The sequence below is a fragment of the Geotrypetes seraphini genome, chromosome 8 (assembly GCF_902459505.1).
Source record: "Geotrypetes seraphini chromosome 8, aGeoSer1.1, whole genome shotgun sequence".
NCBI classification, from domain to species: domain Eukaryota; kingdom Metazoa; phylum Chordata; class Amphibia; order Gymnophiona; family Dermophiidae; genus Geotrypetes; species Geotrypetes seraphini.
Window position 1 is genome coordinate 130,441,823 of NC_047091.1, and position 18,542 is coordinate 130,460,364.

Sequence of the window (18,542 nt, forward strand, 5' to 3'; positions counted from 1 at the left end):
CCTCCTTAAGGGCCGCAATCCAGTTGGGTTTTCAGGATTTCCCCAATGAATATGCATTGAAAGCAGTGCATGCACATAGATCTCATGCATATTCATTGGGGAAATCCTGAAAACCTGACTGGGTTGCGGCCCTCAAGGAGGGACTTTGAGATCCCTGTTCTAATCTGTTCTTTAGCAATAATTGTTTGCTGCCTTGGATGGCTCACTCCAGTTTTGTCCACAGAGAACTCTGTCAACAGATGTTCACTGTGCAGACCATCTCTGCGAGACGCATAATGGTTCTCCTTGGCCACATGGCTTCCACAGTGCATGTGACGCCACTGGCAAGGTTACATCTTTGCACTCCTCAGTGGACCCTTGCATCTCAGTGGTCTCAAGCAACAGATCGTCTCTCACAGCATATCTCTGTAACATCATCTCTTCTGCAGTCACTTCAATGGAACAGTCACTCTAATCTATCCAGAGGTCTCCTTTTCCACTTGTCTCCTCATCAAAAGGTGATTACGATGGATGCATCTCCTTATGCTTGGGGAGCACATATGGACGGACTACAAAACCAAGGTCATTGGTCTACCAGGGAACGGAAATTTCACATTAATTTCCTAGAGCTCAGAGTGATGTATTATGCCCTCAAGGCTTTCCAGCATCTTTTGGCCCTCAAGTCCTCCTTTGCACAGACAATCAAGTAGCAATGTAATGTATAAACAAGCAAGGAGGCACGAGGTTTCTCCTGTTATGTCAGGAAGCCCGGACAATATGACTTTGGGCAACTTCTCACAACCTTTTCTTAAATGCTGTCTACATTCAAGGGGAGAAGAATTCCCTAGCAGACAACCTCAGCAGAATTCTTCAACCTCACGAATGGACTCTCAACTCTGCAGCTCTTCATCCAATCTGTGTTCAATGGGGCACTCCACAAGTGGACTTATTTGCAGCTCACCACATTCACAAGTTGCCCCAGTTTTGCTCCAGAATTTACTCACCTCTCCATCTGGAAGCCGATGTGTTTCTGCTGGATTAGATGGGCCTGTTTCTCTATGCATTCCCTCCAACTCCTCATGTTGAAGACTCTTTTCAAACTCAAACGAGAGTTAGCCACTATGATTCTCATAGCTCCTCGGTGGCCCAGACAGCATTGGTTTGCCCTTCTACTTCAACTCAGCACCAGGGAGCCAATACCTCTACCAATTTTTCTTACTCTGCTTACTCAGCTTGGAAGCCTACTGCAGGACAAAGCGGTACAAATTTTCTTAGACAATGCAATGGCGGTAGCCTATGTCAATTAGCAGGGAAGCACCAAGAGTGCTCCACTATGCTTGGAGGTTCAAGTGGGTGGAGATCCATTTGTTGGCTTTCTCGGGTGCACATGTAGCAGGAGTGGACAACGTGCAAACATTTCTCAGTTGGTAGACCAGTGTATCGCAAACTTTTTAAGCTGCTGACACGCTAATCTCGGAGCTGTGGTTGGAGGGCAGCCGGAAATGCACAGATGTTGACGTGATGATGTCATGCGCAGATGTGATGTCCTCCAGCCGCAGCCCTGCACCTCCTATTATCACCGGTGGGAGGGTGCTGCAGAAGGAGAGCTGAGGAGAAGTAGCAGAGGTGCTGGCGAGGAAGAGAGGCACAGGCGCCAGCTGACTGACTATAAGATGTGCCTCTTGCCGGCGCCTCTTCTCCTTTCCGGCATCTCGGGGCACTCCTAGAATCCCCTGGGGCACACTAGTGTGCCACGACACATTTTACGATACACTGCGGTAAGTCTTTAGATCCTGAAGAATGGGCTCTATATCAGGAAATGTTCGACAGCTTTGCAGTTCGTTGGGTGCACTTAACATTCAATCTAATGGTGTCAGTGGCCAACAAGAAAATGGCTCGGTTTTTCAGCCAATGATATCAGTCAGGAAGCGCTGACTTGGAAGTCCTGGTGCAGCCAGGGCCATGGACAGGTCTTCTGTATGTGGTCCCTCCATGGCCCATGATAGGAATAGTCCTGCGGAGAATAATGTTGTACAACCAAAAGGTTGACCCTAAGTATTCCACAGAAATAAAAATCTGATAAAACCAAAGTCACTGTGGAGAAGATGATCAAGATGCAGGCTTTATTAAAAGTTCAATCTAAAAATCCACGAAAGGAATATCTAGGACCCAAACCATTGGCTCAATCTATAGGTTTCACTGTATTTACATATGCAGATGACATCCAACTACTCCACCCCCTAAATCCTACATCACCTGATGAAATAAATCAAAAACTCAATAAAATCAGCTCTGGCTTCAGCATAACAAACTTTCATTGAACATCCTTAAAACTACTAGTGTCCTTTTCTCGCTCTCTCCAGATGAACATCTATGTCTACTCATTTGTATTGATTCTTCCCCAATTCAAATGGACAGTAAAGTCAAACTTCTCGGAGTCATTCTAGACAAGGACTCACCTTTCATCAACAAATTAATAATAATAATAACAACTATTCTTCTATACCACCATAATCGTTTGACTTCTAGGCAGTTCACATTGAAGAGAGTTGGACAATCAGCGAGTTACAATATGCAGATAGTCAGTGGAATCCAGTATGCAGAATCTTAAAAAGCAGTGAATTTCAGACTTATACACAGGAGTGGACATATTAGAAATAATAGAAATTGGATTTAGTGTTTGGTGTAGTTACTGTTTAGGTGATATATCTGTTGAATAAGGCAGTTTTTATGACTTTGCTAAAAACGTTGTAGGTCAGTCTAGCTCCATTAATGTAGTTGTCTAGCCAGTTTTGTTGTTTGTTTGCTTGGTACATAAAAATTCTATCCAGAAAGGTTTTGTATTTACAGCCGGTAATGCTTGGGTATGCAAATAGATTGCAGTTTCTGGTTTGTCTTATAGGGTTGTATAGTACGAAGTGCAGTTATGCAGAAATGTTTTCATAAGCTTAGGCTCATCCGCTCTATCTCTTCTTTTCTTAATCCCCCCTCTATCAATATCCTGATTCACTCTCTTGTAATTTCAACCATAGACTACTGCAATGCTCTTTATCAAGGTATAACCCAGAAAAAAATCCGCCGTTTACAACTATTGCAAAACACTGCTGTCAAATTAATCTATCATGCAAAAAAATTTAACCATGTCACTCCTCTCCTCCGCAAAGCACATTGGCTACCCATCACTCATCGCCTCACCTATAAAATACTCCTCCTCACCTTTAAAACAAAAAACTCTAACCAGCCGGCATTCATAGATAAACTTTTGATCCCATACTCATCATCCAGGGCCCTCGGATCTAACAATCAAAACCTACTTTCCATACCATCAATATCACTTGCAAATCCCTCTCTGTGGAATGCCCTCTCATTAGATCTTCGATTAGAGAACTCTCTTGAAAAATTTAAAGCCAAACTTAAAAACTTTTCTCTTTAAAGATGCCTTTACTTTCTAGTACCAGCTTCCGCTTCTCAAACCTTTAATCTTGTGAAGCCTTGAAACACCAAACACTTCTTTTGAAGTGATCCCCATCCTAATGTCTTACCACTCCCCATCTACCTTCCTTTTTTACTAATTTCACTTTGATGTATTTTAAAAAAACTTTTCCCTCCCCAACTTCCCTTTTGTTCCATGTACGTAAATGTGAATCTGTCTAGTATTTTTAATATTTGATAAAATAGGTAAATAAAAGCAATATTTTAATTGTTTACTTCAATCTTTTTATATTGTATACCATTTAGATATTTGTTTTGTTAGACAGTATATCAAAAATAAAGAAACTTGAAACTTGACTATGGACCCAACACAGTCCATGTTTTGACAAAACTGTCTTCCTTAGGGGTCCCAAAAGGTCCTGCTTCAGAAACTCATGAATCAGAAGCTAAAAGCGACTCTTTGCAAAACTCTTCACAGCTGAGAAATTCTCAATAGCGGAAGAATAATGTTGCACCAGGGGCTGGTGGTTCTTGTCACACCAGACTGGCCGAGGTGTCAGTGGTATGCAGATCTGGTATGTTTACAGAGGGACCAGGGTCTCAGACTACCCTATTATCTGGGGTTACTCTCACAGGGCCCAATCACCCTAGAGGGTCTGGAGCGATTTGGTCTTATGGCATGGCTCTTGAGCAAGCAGCCTTAGCACACAAAGGCTATTCAGAAGTTGTTATTGCCACTCTCTTATGGTCCAAGAAACACAACTTTGGCCACCTATGCAAAACCCTGGAAGTGCTTCCAGAGCTGGTGTGCACAGAGGAGTGAGGACCAGGTCACAACTTTGATTCCTTTGGTTCTAGCATTCCTTCAAGAGGGGCTTGATAAAGGCCTGGTGGTTGGCTCCCTCAAAGTACAGATAGCAAGTCTTTCATGCTTCAGGCCCCAGACTAATAGAAGGTCAATGACCTCTCACCCAAACGTGTTCAGATTTTTGAAGGGACCATTACGTCTCCATCCTCCAGTATGTCAGCCTTTTCCAACATGGAGTCTTAATTTCATTCTAAAGGCTCTTTATAGAGCTTGATATGAGCCTTTGGAGAAGTATCAGTGATGCACCTGAAAGTTAAAACTGTGTTTTTGGTAGCAGTCATGTCAGCATGACAGGTGTCTGAATTGCAGGCTTTACCCTGCAGAGAACCTTTTCTCAGATTTTCGTAGACTAGAGTATCACTGCGTATAGTCCCTTTTTTCTTACTGAAAGTAGTTTCAAGTTTTCACTTCAACCAGGAAGTACGGTTGCCTGGCTTTATTCCCTTGGGATCCAAGAAGAATGATAAGGTTCTGAAACTGCTTTGTTATCTGGAAATGACAAATGAGTTTCGCATGTTGGATCATCTCTTTGTTCTGGCAGGTACTTGTCACTAGGGCCGGCTGACTTCAAAAGCAACTGTTTCTAGATGGATTTTTATGGCCATTTCTTCAGCTTGTATCGGAAGCGGAAAGCGACCTTTGATATCCTTAAAGGCACATTCTTCCTGGGTGAAGTATAGAGCAGTTTCCCCTGAAGAAATTTGTAGGGCAACCACATGGTCCTCCCTCCATACTTTCACAAAGTTTTATAGGGTGGCTGTAGCAGCCTAATTGGATACCGCATTCTGATCTTCAGTACTTGCAGCAGGCTCATCTGTCTCGCCCTTGATTCTAGGAACTGCTTTGACCCGTCCCACAGGTTCAAGAATGATGTGCCTATTGCACAAGAAGGAAAGATTAGGTGCTTATCTTGATAGTCTTCTTTCTAGTAAATAGGCACATCATTCTTGAAGCCTTCCCTCTGTCTCAGGCATGTCAATATTACCGGATATCATGTTTCTTTCCTCTGTCCAGCAAAGTCAAGGATAGGGGAGACCACTTTTTTTTTTTTTAAGAGACCATTAGAACTCCCAGACTTTTAGTGTAGGTTACTCCCAGATAGGTGGCTTGATCGTTCCACCTCATTATACATCGTTCATAGTTATTTTGTGTTAAATGTTGTAATATGTACAGAATAGACTTGTTTCTCGGGGAGAGTCCCCATACCTCTCCTTGTTATATTTTCTTTTCTAGGGCTGACCATCTGCTTTGATACGAACAAGGAATTACAGGATAGCCCAGAGTAAGGGGAGATGGAGCAGAAAAATGTAAATGAGGCTCTCTTCACCATATCTAGCGATCAGAGGTACACAACCCACAGGTTCAAGAATGGTGTGCTTGTTTTCTAGAAAGAAGATTATCAAGGTAAGTACCTAATCTTCCCATCTCCGTGCAATCTGTTAATATCTGATGGTGAGGAAACTGTCTTAGATTAATTACCTGTCTCTTAAGGGAGTAATGTACTGGGATAAACCCTATACTCATAGCATTTACCTCCCAGCAACCAAACTAACCACTCTTAGCAATTACTAAAAGCAACATAGAAAACTAATGTGATTCCTCTGTTTATTTTAGGAACTCGGGTGAACAGCAAGCTGCAATGCACGCTGGAAAGAGCTGTGCACAGTCTACAGACAGCAGTGGCACAGCTATTACACCCACTTATGTAGATAGCCCACGTAAGGCAAGTACCACAGAGCACAACTATCCTTCTGCATAAACAGCCCTGGGGTGGGGAGAGAACAGATGCTGGCATGTATGGGGGGGGGGAGGAAGGAAGCTTATCACTTAACTGATGTAAGGTGATGTCAGCAGGGCTGGAAAGAAGTGGGGCTGTGTGGCTGGATGAGAAAGAGGGAAGGATGACAATAAACAACAAGGGACTGTGTGAGTGCATGGAAAAGAAGTAGGATCGTGAGAGAAGGCGGCTAAGCAATTTTTGCCTATTTGGAGTAGGGTCCTCTCCTTTTTGCAGTCATTCAACTGGTTTTGTTAGAAGTTCTGTTTTTCCCCTTTCCTCTGACTCTCTGCTCTGACAAATCATTTTTGCCTTTCCTCCACTTCCTTATACTTTCCCATTCAGTCTTTTCTCTCCTTGTCCTGCTCTCTGGAGCTTCTTACACTGTTGTTGATTCTTCCTCTTATGCCAGGATGGCGCTTTCTTTATGGAATTTGTTCGTAGCCCACGTACAGCCCCCATCTTCAACTCACAGGTCAGTTTAGCCCTAGCTCATTTTCATCCCTTGCTATTCATGGGGGAGACAGTCAGTGACTTTGAAGTTCTGGACCTGAAAATGGGTTTGGTTGCCATTTGCATGTATCTATTTGCATATAAGAGCATGTCAGCACAGTCATGAGTATGCATGTGTGGTTATGGGGGGGATGCATGTGCTTGTATGCTCATGGGGAGGAGTCAGTACGCATGTCTTACTGCATGTATGGTTAATAGTGGTGGGTGGGGGAAATATGCCTGTCCTTGTACTTAGTACTTATTGCTATGGGGAAAGGGGTACATACTCCCTGATCTGTTGGAGCAGGTGTAGATCTTGGAAGTGTGTAGAGGACAATGCATGCAACACCATGGGCTTGCATAACTTTGATGGCGAGGCAAGGTCATATGTGTACTTGTTGATAGGGGAAAGGGCAGGATCATGCATGAAAATCTCCTTTAATGAATAAGACATTTCATGAGAACCTAAATAAGTTCCTTCTATTAACCAAGAGTGTGTGACCCTCGCCCTCTCACTTGTATTTATCCACCAAAATCCCAACTATTAGCTCACAACAGAGAAATGGAGAAACTATAAAAAAGAGAGAAAACATTGGCCAATATCAATTTGCTATCAGTTTAGACCAGTGGTCTCAAACTCTCAGCCTGGGGGCCACATATGGCCCGCCAGGTACTATTTTGAGGTCCTCAGTATGTTTATCATAATCACAAAAGTAAAATAAAACAGTTTTTTGATCATACGTCTCTTTAGCCATAAATTACAATATTATTATTAAGACTTAGCCAAAAGGAAAGATTTATAAACTAAAAAGAGTTTTACCTCATGCAAAATTGTCATTTCTTTAATAAGACATTAACCATTTTTTTCTGAGGCCCTCCAAGTACCTACAAATCCAAAATGTGGCCCTCAAAGAGTTTGAGTTTGAGACCACTGATTTAGACCCATCTCCCACGTTTCTGCTTCTAATGTCTAAAAACAAAATCCCACCAAACATTTATTTAAAAGAAAATTCTTCTTTGTAAAGAACCAAAAAAAATAAACTGAGGAAACTTTAAAAAGAAAGAAGCAGGGAGATCATATGACACCATGGAAGAGGGAAGACGTTGATCAATGTCTCTCCTGCTGTCCTTTCTAATATCTCTATAGATCTGGCAATTTTCTGATTCACTCTTCATGGGTCCCGGTCAGTGAGATCTATTTGTGCTTTGAGGCCCTATCAGGAGCAATTGGGCTGTATGTTATATCTGTAACGAAGAAAGACTGGGGGCGGCACCCTCTAGCCCTGTGGAATCTACTGTTGGTTCAGCCTGAATTGCGGAAGTTACTACAGCAGTTACAACAGCAATGGAATCGATCCTAGAAAAACATCTGCTCCCTATCCATATCAATTGGAAATTGAAACTGGACAGTATGGGGCAGGAGGTCACAGCTTTTCAGCAGCAGGTCAGGGCCTTGGATGACCGCATACCCCTGGTGGAGGAGACACAGACCTAACATGCGAGGTCCATTGTTGTGCTAGAGGATCACATCAAAGACCTGGAAATCTACATTTTGTGGGGCTACCTGAGGATATCCCAGAGGTCGATTTACGCAGCACTATGGAAGCATGGCTTACCACCTTGCTTACTCTGCTGGAAAGTCTGGGACTCCTTTAGATTGAACGTGCTCATAGGCTAGTCCTCCGCCGACCATTGGCAATGAGTCCAAGAGTGGTCATTGCTAAAATCCTGAATTACGCCCATAAGCAGGCCATTCTGAGGGCACTACGAGGGGGTTAGACATTGTCCTATGTTAATCAACAGGTGCTCTACTTCCAGGACTATTCTATCAAAGTTACTTTGCCCCAGTTTGCTCTACTTTGGTTCAGCGCAATATTCGCTTTGCCCTACTCTATCCTGCGAGGCTCTGGGTATACCACAATGGGGCCACAACATTTTACAACACAGTGATGGAGGCCCAAACCTTGCCATGGAGATGGCTAAGGGACTATCTATGAGCCCCATCTCTTCCACTGCAGGGCCTGCTAATTTAGGGGACTTCCTGTTTGAGCTGTCTGATGATATCCAAATTGAACTCCCCGTAGAGAGCCTGTACTTGACTTTTGGATCTTCACTTGTGGGACCCTGTGGAGCACTGCTAGTCTTGTCACCCTCTTAATTACCTGGCTTGGTTTTATCACTGGCTTTTCTGTTCAGCAGTGGCTCTGGGCATGCAGCTGGAGGGCAGGAAGGATGCCTGTTTATTAATTGGATCTCCGGTGGTGGCAAACGAATTAGGTGCGAGAGTGGGGGGACTGTTCGACCCGCGTTAGGGAGGGAGGATGGCTGCTGGACTTGCAAGGGGTTAGCTGCTGACCCAGAAGAGTGGGAAGGGAAGCAACTCCCAGCAGATCTTTTACTGTGGGGACAAGGCCATTCACTGCTCCACAGGGTGGTGAATGGCCTTGTCCCCGTGGCAAGCAGTTAATTTTTTTCCCCATTCCAGTGGGGGCTAGCCTTGTCATTCTCAGAGTAAACTGACTTACCATCAACAAATTAGTTCCATAGTACAAAAATGCTTTCACAGATTATGCATGATTCGTTTACTTCCAAACCTTTTGGAAATGTCATCTTTAAACACTCTAATACACTCACTAATCATTTCTAGAATAGATTATTGCAATACGTTATATAAGGGAATGACCCAAAACAAACTTAAGACTGCTACAAATAATCCAAAATACTACAATTAAACTTCTATCTAAGGCAAAAAATTTTGACCATGTGACACCACTTTTGATTAATGCATGTTGGTTACCAGTTTCCCATAGAATAACTTATACAATTTTACTTCTAACATTCAAATCCAGAACTTTTCACACCCCAGAATTTATCGATAGACTGTAACTTGTAACTCATCCAGAACACCACAATCAAATAATCAACACCTTATAGTTATACCTTCACTACGCCAAATTGTATATGATACCTCCCATTCATCGATCTTCTCTGTAATTGCCCCCCAATTGTGGAACTCTTATGCCATCACATCTTTGGGAGGAATCTTCTCTGGATCGATTCAAATCAAAGGGTGCACATAGTTGATCACTAGCTCACACAATCCTGGTTCACATTTTACTGGGAATAGTCAAGTTTGGTTTCTCTCAGGGCCAATTTCTCCAAATGGTTAGTTTTGTGCATATGATAGTAATGAACCTGTTTCTAAGCCAAAATATATGGTGTTTAGTCTTACCTGCCTTGTTCCAAAGAAGGTTTCCTGATTGATTGTTGCAGCTTTCGATGGATCAGGCCATTCCTGTAACCCTTGACAGTGCCAGCTCTGGCTCAGGGGTGAATGCAGTGCAGTCCAATGAGCGCAGCAGTGGCCAAGCGTCTGGGATTGGTGGCTCTACCAACATGGTTGATGCAGGATCAGCATTGGTGGAGGGCAGGTGAGCATTCTGGAAATGCAGGGCATTTGGAATGAGTTGCTGTGGGATCATAGAAAGTAGCAGTTACCAGTTGGACAGCAATAAATGAACAAGCAGTACAACATTGTTCTCTTAGGTACAAAATGAGGAAAACCCATTGGTACATCTGGTCCTCTGGTAAAATGATAATTGATTTTTGCTTACACTTATTCATTCATAAGGCTAATAAATTTGAGGTTTGAAAGACTGGTGCATGTAGAGCTCTTTTGTTTATGGTGTATTAACATAACATAAAATAAAAGCTTACTTGTATACTGCAAATACCGTTAAGTTCTATGCGGTTCACAGAAATTAGCAATACAAATGAATTAGCAACCAGTATGCAATCTGGTATACAGGTCTGGGCAGTGTATATACTACATACTAAAAATTATAATGGAAAGGAAGGCCACAGTCATATAGGAAAGACAGCCATACTAAAACAAGCATGCTACATAAAAGTAAATGGAGCTAATACATATTTTAAAAATAAACCTTCTATGTTAGTTGCAAGTTAATAAATTTTTTAACTGAAACATCAAGAGGAAATAAATGCCATAGTGAAAAAATGGGCTTTTAACTGAACAAAATTTCTGATATAGCAGTTCAGAGAAGAGTAATAATGGGCGTTGATGCCAAATGGATGGGCCCAACAAGAAAAGCATAGTGCATGCACTGTGGACTTGATAAAACTAATCCATGATCATTTAAGGAACAAACAAGGCATTAGGATTATATGGAATAATTAAATTAGACAAGTATAATGAAAGCTCTAAAAATCAAAGTTAGAACTTTGAAGCAAATGTGATAGTCTAAAGGTAACCAATGTTGTTGATGTTTTCTAGCATAAGCAAAAAGAGGAAAAGAGCAAGGAGGGCCAATGGACTCCAACAGGGGAAAAAAGGATACAAAAATATATGTTTAAAAAAAAACCAATTTTGTTGTAATAAATTCCAATGGGAAATAAAAAAGGTGTGTGAACAAATGTAGCCAGATCTCTATTTTGGTGAATCAACACCTGCCTCAGGAGTTGCAATATCTAAACAATAATTACGCTTAGCTAACAGTTTGAAACAGCACCTCATTGAATGAATGCACATTAGTACTTGTAGACAAAAAAAAAAAGGGAAACACTGAGCTCTTCTACAGAGTCAGTCCCATCTATTACATACAGATATGTTAAGAGAGAGGCTTGGTTTTTCTACAAAGCTCTCCTAATGGAATGTGCAAGGCAGCTAATCTATGCTGCAGCTCCACCATGTCTCATACCTCAGAATCTTTTGACTCGTGAGGTAGGCATTCATTCACTGGAAAACACTCTGTCAAGTTTGAGTACGTTTGTTTGTACATCTTTATTTCCTGTTGGGAATTTGTTAAAATAAATTTTTTTTTCCACAAATTACTGTATTATATCCTTTTTTCTTTTTTTTCTTTTTTCCAATTCTTTATTCATTTTTCATCTTCCATCAAGTACACAATATTACATCAATTGAATCAAACACATCACTTAAAATTCTTTCTATTGTCATCTTAAATACATATATTATCTCCCTCCCCCATCCACTCTTTTCACAAATATTGCAATCAAAAAAATAACATACATGTGCTATATTCATAGATATTGATTCAACCTATATATTATATATGACTTGGTCATTTTAAAAGTAGCTTGCAAATTATTGGTTCACCACTGTTCTTTGTCCCCTTTTGCATGTCTGTAGGGACTGCTTCTTTTTCTTTTGGCCTCTTGTTTTATAGTATACAAGCAGCAGTATTTTGTAAGGTTTGCAGTCGTTTAAAGTTTATCTTGTTCTTTCTAGCACTTTGCAGATTTCAGGAGGCGCCAGCACACTCACATCATCCTCAACCCTGGCAGAGATCCTGGAAGCCATGAAGCACCCGACGTATGTTTCACTTTAATTTGTGAATCAAGGGCCACAGGTTTAGATGGAGAAGAAAACTATGCGAAGTTCACTGCTCTTGCAGTCCCAGCTTCTCCCTTCAGAAGGACCACTGGGTGTGGAGGAGTTCACTTCTGCTTAGCCATCTCGCTCCCCTCCAATCCATCCAGAATTCAGCTGCACGACTTATATTCCGGGAGAGCTGCTATACGTACATTCTTTAGCACTCTCCAGACCAGTAGAGGTTAACTTTACGAATGGGTATATATCTAATCATGACCAGCAGGTGGAGACTGAAAACAAAACTTTGGGACAGTATATACTATCCTCCCTTCTCTATTTCCCTCAGTCTTCTTTCAGTCTCCAGCAGGTGTTGAGTGATCTGTACCCATCTCTCTTGGTAGGGCTGTTGGAATTTGTTTAGGGGTTTATTGTCCCTGTTTTTGGCCGGACGGAGCTTGGTCGGGCCCTGTTTGGGGGTCCGTCCGACCTCGGGGGTGTCAAACCCGGCGGGTCTCGAGCGGGGTCCCTCCCCCCACTTCCTCCACCTCCCCACATTTTTTTAGAGGAGCCTCAGCAGTAAGCCTTGCCCCCTAAGTCAAGCAAGGCATATTGCTTCGAGAGCCTGTGGAGTCTGTTCTGTAAAAAAAAAAAAAATAATAAATAAAAAATCCTGAGGTAGTGCTGGTCTGAAGGGTTGTTTCCCTTTAAGAAAACTGTATTTTACTGTATTTTTTCATGTAACCGGCACTTTTTTATAGCTAGGTCGCGTATGGAGCAATTGTGCCCTTCTCCGGGGGAGTAGGACACAATTGAGTCCAGCCGCGAGGCACTCGCGGCCGGCCTGAACTCGGCGGTTTGGGTCGGTGAGGTGGTGGAGCTCCGTCGGCAGCGGCTGCAGGCGCCCAGAGCTCCCCGCCGATGGTGCCTCGCGAGTCGGCTTGGAGCAGTGGGGAAGCCCGGTCTTCCACAACCGCCCACGGAGGGATTCCCCGAAGGATTCCCTCTCAGCTGATTTTTTGACAGCTGAGGCCGACTTGCCTGTCTTAGCGGCTGAGACTGTTCAGTCTTCTCAGCCGCTACAGGCCATGGAGGGAGCATTTTTGGCGGGAACTTCGCCATTTTCTTTGTCTGGCCCCTCCATTTTGTCTGCAACCTCAGGTGACCTTCCCCCTGTATGGCGAACACAGGGGCAGGTTTCAGCATGGACCCCTGCTGGGGCAGGGAGTCCCTGGGGACCCCCAGGGGTTTTTTGCCCCCAATTTATTTTCTTTCTTTGTGCGGACTTTTGGGGGTCCCACGTGCGCCTGGGGGGTTTCGGGGGGGGGGTTTCCCTCCGCGCCCCCTATGGCTTTGCCTCCCTCTTTTCGTTTGGCGTCCCCTCTTCCTCCTCCCTCATCCAAGCGCCCGCAGGGGGGCTTGGATTGCGAATTGGTGGGCGGAGGAGCGTGTTGGCCTGGTTGAGGACCTGGCTGCTTTGGCGGGCTTCCAGGATCCTCTAGGGGGGACGCCTGTTGGCAGCGGGGCGGCGGGTTTCCCGTCTTCCAGAGCAGATGCGTCCGTGGTGCGCTTTTTATTCAGAGGGATGAGCTTTTAGACCTGTGTAGCAGGTCTCCTTGGTGCTGCATTTTTGCAGTGGCGCCGCCGGAGACCCCGCGTATGGGGGCCCCTCTGCTTCAGGGGGTCTGTCCTGTTTCCCGCTCTTTTCCTGTGCGTCAGGATTTGCGGGATTTTGTGTTGGCGCAGTGGCCTATGGGCGCAGTTTCGTTTGGTGTGCGCCTTGGCTCTTGGGTATCCCGTCCCGGAGGGAGGTAGGGCTACCTTAATTTCGCCAATGGGGAACGCGGTGGTCTCGGCACTTCCTAAGCGGCATACCGTGCCTGTTATGGACGGTTCTGCTCTTAGGGTCTCGGAGGCGCGTGCGTTAGAGACACTTCTTAAGTATGATTTTGATGTCTCTGCCTTTGGGGTCCAGGCGGCTGTTTGTGGGGAGCTAGTCGCTCGCGCCGTGTTTCGGTGGGCTGAGCGTGTCCTGGATCGGGAGTCTGATGACTGGTCTCTAGTGGATCAGGAGGTAGCGAAGATTGCGATGGCTGCCTCGTTCCTCTCAGATGCTCTTTATGACTTGGTGCGGATTTCGGCTAAGTCTATGGCGTGGCCGCGCGGCGTATTTTGTGGCTGCGCGCTTGGGCGGCGGATTCTGCGTCCAAAGCTAAGTTTACTAAAGTTCCCTTTAGGGGGTCTTTTTGTTTGGAGAGGAATTAGATGAGTTGATTCAGACTCTGACAGACTCGAAGGTGCCCCGTCTGCCTGAGGACCGTGCCCGCCCTGCGTCTAGGTGTGGGGCTGCCCGGGGGCGTTTGCGGGAATTTCGCAAGTATCGCCCGGGGCGTGGGGCTGCTTCTTTCCCGGCTCAGGGTTTTTCCCGGGGTCGGTTCTTCCAGCGCATGCAGCCCTTTCGGGGGGCCCGTCGGGGGGCAGGGAATCCCTCCGCCGGTTCCCCCGCTTCCTGTCCTGCGCAATGACTCCTTGCCGGCGCCCCCTTTGGTTCCGGTGGGGGCCCGGCTGCGCAAATTTTTCCCCAAATGGGCCGAGATCGCGTCCGATCAGTGGGTCCTTGAGGTGGTGCGGGACGGTTACGCTCTGGAGTTTACCCGCTCTCTGCCGGACCTTTTCCTCGCTTCTCCATGTCAGACTCCATGGAAGACGCAGGCTTTTCGTCAGACCCTTCAGCGTTTGCTAGATCTCGAGGCAGTGGTGCCGGTGTCCCCTACGGAGTGGGGCACCGGCAGGTACTCCATTTACTTTGTGGTGGCCATAAAGGAGGGGACCTTTCGGCCCATCCTGGATTTGAAAGGGGTCAACAGAGCTCTCAAGATTCCGTCTTTCCGCATGGAAACGCTGCGGTCGGTCATTCTGGCGGTTCAGCCGGGGGAGTTTCTTACGTCTCTCGATCTGACGGAGGCCTACTTGCAGGTTCCAATTCGGGCCTCTCATCAGCGCTTCCTTCGCTTTGCGATCTTGGGGCGGCACTTTCAGTTCTGTGCGCTTCCCTTTGGTCTGGCCACGGCTCCTCGGACGTTCACCACGGTAATGGTGGTCGTCGCGGCAGCCTTGCGGTCGGTGGGCATCCTCGTTCACCCCTACCTGGACGACTGGTTGATTCGGGCAAAGTCGTTGCAGGAGAGCTCCCGGGTTACGGCTCGGGTGGTGGAGTTTCTCCGGTCGCTGGGCTGGGTGGTCAACCTTTCCAAGAGTCGGTTGGTCCCGGCTCAGCGTCTGGAGTGCCTTGGGGTTATGTTCGACACCTCCTTGGGGAAGGTCTTCCTTCCAGAGGCCCGGGTGAGCAAATTGCAATCTCAGATTCGCCTGCTTTTGGCGTCCCGGGGTCCTCGGGCGCGAGATTTCCTCCAAGTCCTGGGGTCAATGGCGGCGTCCCTGGACGTGGTGAGGTGGGCGCGGGCCCACATGCGTCCTCTTCAGTATGCTCTGCTCCGGAGGTGGTCTCCCCGGAGGCAAGATTTGGATGTTCCGGTTCCCCTGCGAGGCTTGGCGCGCTGCAGTCTGCGCTGGTGGCTCCGGACCCCTCACCTGGTTCAGGGGGTGGGTCTGGATCTCCCGCAGTGGACGGTGCTCCTTACGGATGCGAGTCTCCTCGGTTGGGGGGCTCAGTTTATGGGCCACTCAGCTCGGGGCACCTGGTCCGCGGAGGAGGCCTCCTGGTCGATCAACGTGTTGGAGACCAGAGCGGTCCGGCTGGCGCTGTTAGCTTTCCACTCCCTTTTGCTGGGCAAGTCGGTCAGAGTCCTGTCGGACAATGCCACGGCGGTGGCTTATGTCAATCGTCAGGGGGGCACCAAGAGCACTCCTGTGGCGCAGGAGGCGGCTCGGCTCATGGTTTGGGCGGAGTCCCATCTTCTGGACCTCTCGGCTTCTCATATAGCCGGGGTAGAAAATGTTCAGGCAGACTTCCTCAGTCGTCACTTCCTGGATCCAGGAGAGTGGTTTCTCGGCGCCGGAGCGTTTCGGTTGATAGTGCAAGATTGGGGGCAGCCCCTGATGGACCTGATGGCCACGAGTGGCAACGCCAAAGTGCCCCGCTTATTCAGTCGTCGCAGGGACGGGCTAGCCGAGGGTCTGGATGCTCTGGTCCAGCCGTGGCCAACGGAGGGGCTGTTGTATGTGTTCCCTCCTTGGCCGCTGGTGGGCAGAGTGCTTCTTCGCATTGTTCACCATCCGGGTTTGGTGGTGCTGGTGGCTCCGGATTGGCCTCGACGTCCGTGGTATGCGGATCTGGTGAGGCACCTGGTGGCGGTTCCTCTTCCTCTGCCTCTCTCGGACGACCTTCTGATGCAGGGTCCCATTCCCATGTTCGACCCGTCTCCCTTCTGTCTTACGGCGTGGCTCTTGAAAGGGGTCGCCTTAGCAAGAAGGGATATTCAGACAAGGTGATCTCTACACTGTTGGGGTCCCGGAGGCTTTCTACCTCTCGGGCTTATGTGCGGGTTTGGCGTCTCTTTGAGGAATGGTGTCGGGCGCGGGGAGTGACCTCTTTTCGCGCTTCTCTGCCTAACATTCTAGAGTTCTTGCAGGATGGCCTGGATAGAGGCCTGGCTTGGTCTTCTCTCCGGGTTCATCTTGCGGCCCTGTCGGCCTTTCGAGGGTTGGTGTCAGGTCAGCGTTTATCGGCTCTTCCTGATGTGATTCGGTTTCTGCGGGCGGCCAAGTTGCTTAGGCCTCCCCTACGGCCCTCGGTTCCCTCTTGGGATCTTAATCTGGTTCTCTCTGTTTTGGTGCGCCCGCCTTTCGAGCCCTTGGACGACTGTTCTTTGAAGGACCTTACTTTGAAGGCGGTCTTTTTGGTGGCCATTACTTCTGCTAGGCGTGTTTCTGAGCTGCAGGCTTTCTCTTGTAGGGCTCCCTTCTTGGAGTTTTCTAGGGAGCGGGTCGTCTTGCGGCCTGTTCCTTCCTTTCTGCCGAAGGTTGTTTCTCCTTTTCATGTCAATCAATCGGTGGTTCTCCCGGTCTTGGGTGGTCGGGAGGGCTCTTCTGAGCAACGGCAGCTGCGCAAGTTGGATGTCGGTCGGGTCCTTCGCTCTTATGTGCAGCGGACCCAGGAATTCCGGAAGTCCGATCATCTCTTTGTCCTCCTGGCTGGTCCTCGTCGGGGAGCTGGCGCTTCTAAGGCTACTATTGCGCGCTGGATCAAGGAGACGATTGCTTCCGCTTATCTTCTGAAACAGCAGCCTGTTCCGGAGTTTCTCAAGGCTCATTCCACTCGGGGTCAGGCGGCTTCTTGGGCTGAGTCGTCGCTCGTGCCTCCGGTGGATATTTGTAAGGCTGCGGTTTGGTCCTCCTTGCATTCATTTGTTAGACTTTATCGGGTAGATGTTCAGGCGCGTCGGGACGCGGTGTTCGGTGAGCGTGTTCTGGTATCGGCCCTTCGGGGGTCCCGCCCGTGAGAGGGACTGCTTTGGTACGTCCCATTCGTAAAGTTAACCTCTACTGGTCTGGAGAGTGCTAAAGAAGGAGAAATTAGGTTCTTACCTGCTAATTTACTTTCTTTAGCTTCTCCAGACCAGTAGAGGTCCCCACCCTGTCTGTTGTTGTTGTTGTTGGGGCTGTTTTCGCGGGCAGTTTTTGTTTTTTGCTGCGGGTTCTAGTATTTTTCTAGGGCCGGGGAGAATTAAAGAACAGCGGCTGTGGCTCGGCTGGCTTAGCTGGCGAGCTGTGGGGACATTTTCCTTCGGGTATTTCTCCTCTGCATTTTTCCAACAGCATTTGGGTATGTTATTTGTTACTCCTGTTCGGAGTATTGTTTTCTTCCTGTTTTCCAGTTCTTGGTTCTGCTTGGCTATTCGGCAGACTGAGGGAAATAGAGAAGGGAGGATAGTATATACTGTCCCAAAGTTTTGTTTTCAGTCTCCACCTGCTGGTCATGATTAGATATATACCCATTCGTAAAGTTAACCTCTACTGGTCTGGAGAAACTAAAAGAAAGTAAATTAGCAGGTAAGAACCTAATTTCTCCTTACCCCTCTCCTAAAGTCACTTCATTGGCTTCCCATCCATTTCTGAACACAATTCAGACTCCTCTTATTGGCCTACAAATGCACTCAGCTGCCCCTCACTATCTCTCTTCATTTATCTCCCCCTGTGTCCACCCCCCCTCCAGTGAGCTCCACTCAGCTGGTAAGTCCCTCCTATCTGTGCCCTTTTCTTCAACTGCCAACTCCAGACTCCATCCCTTCTGCTTTGCTGTGCCGTATGCTTGGAACAAGCTGCCCGAATCCCTACGGCAGATGCCATCTTTGCCAGTGTTCAAGGCCCGTTTAAAAGCCCACCTCTTTAAGAGTGCTTTGGACTTCTAATTCTTCTTACCTTGGGTTTTGCATCCTCAATCCTTTATGTCATGTCTGTCTGTCCAAGTTACATTGTAAGCTCTTCCGAGCAGGGACCGTCTATAAATGCCAAAATGTACAGCGTTGCATACGCCTTTCAGCGCTATATAAGTGGTTAGTAGTAGTAGTATTTCTCCTTCAGTTACAGCCTCTTCCAGTAGGAGGTGCTGTAGGGAATGTTGCAGGAGAACATATTTACATAAGAATTGCCGCTTCTGGGTCAGACCAGTGGTCCATCGTGTC

At 46.8% G+C, this 18,542-nt stretch overlaps 1 protein-coding gene across 6 annotated transcripts in view; it reads left to right on the forward strand.

The window, feature by feature from the left end:
* Positions 1–18,542, forward strand: part of DEPDC5 (DEP domain containing 5, GATOR1 subcomplex subunit) — a 123,865-nt gene that overhangs the window by 81,390 nt on the left and 23,933 nt on the right. For 5 of the 6 annotated variants that reach the window (XM_033956668.1, XM_033956669.1, XM_033956670.1 and 2 more), the window contains 4 exons: positions 5,894–6,002; positions 6,469–6,531; positions 9,822–9,979; positions 11,818–11,901. In XM_033956668.1, the coding sequence (XP_033812559.1) occupies positions 5,894–6,002; positions 6,469–6,531; positions 9,822–9,979; positions 11,818–11,901 (414 nt within the window). The remainder of the gene's footprint in view (positions 1–5,893; positions 6,003–6,468; positions 6,532–9,821; positions 9,980–11,817; positions 11,902–18,542) is intronic. The other variant, XM_033956671.1, reaches the window with a different exon arrangement.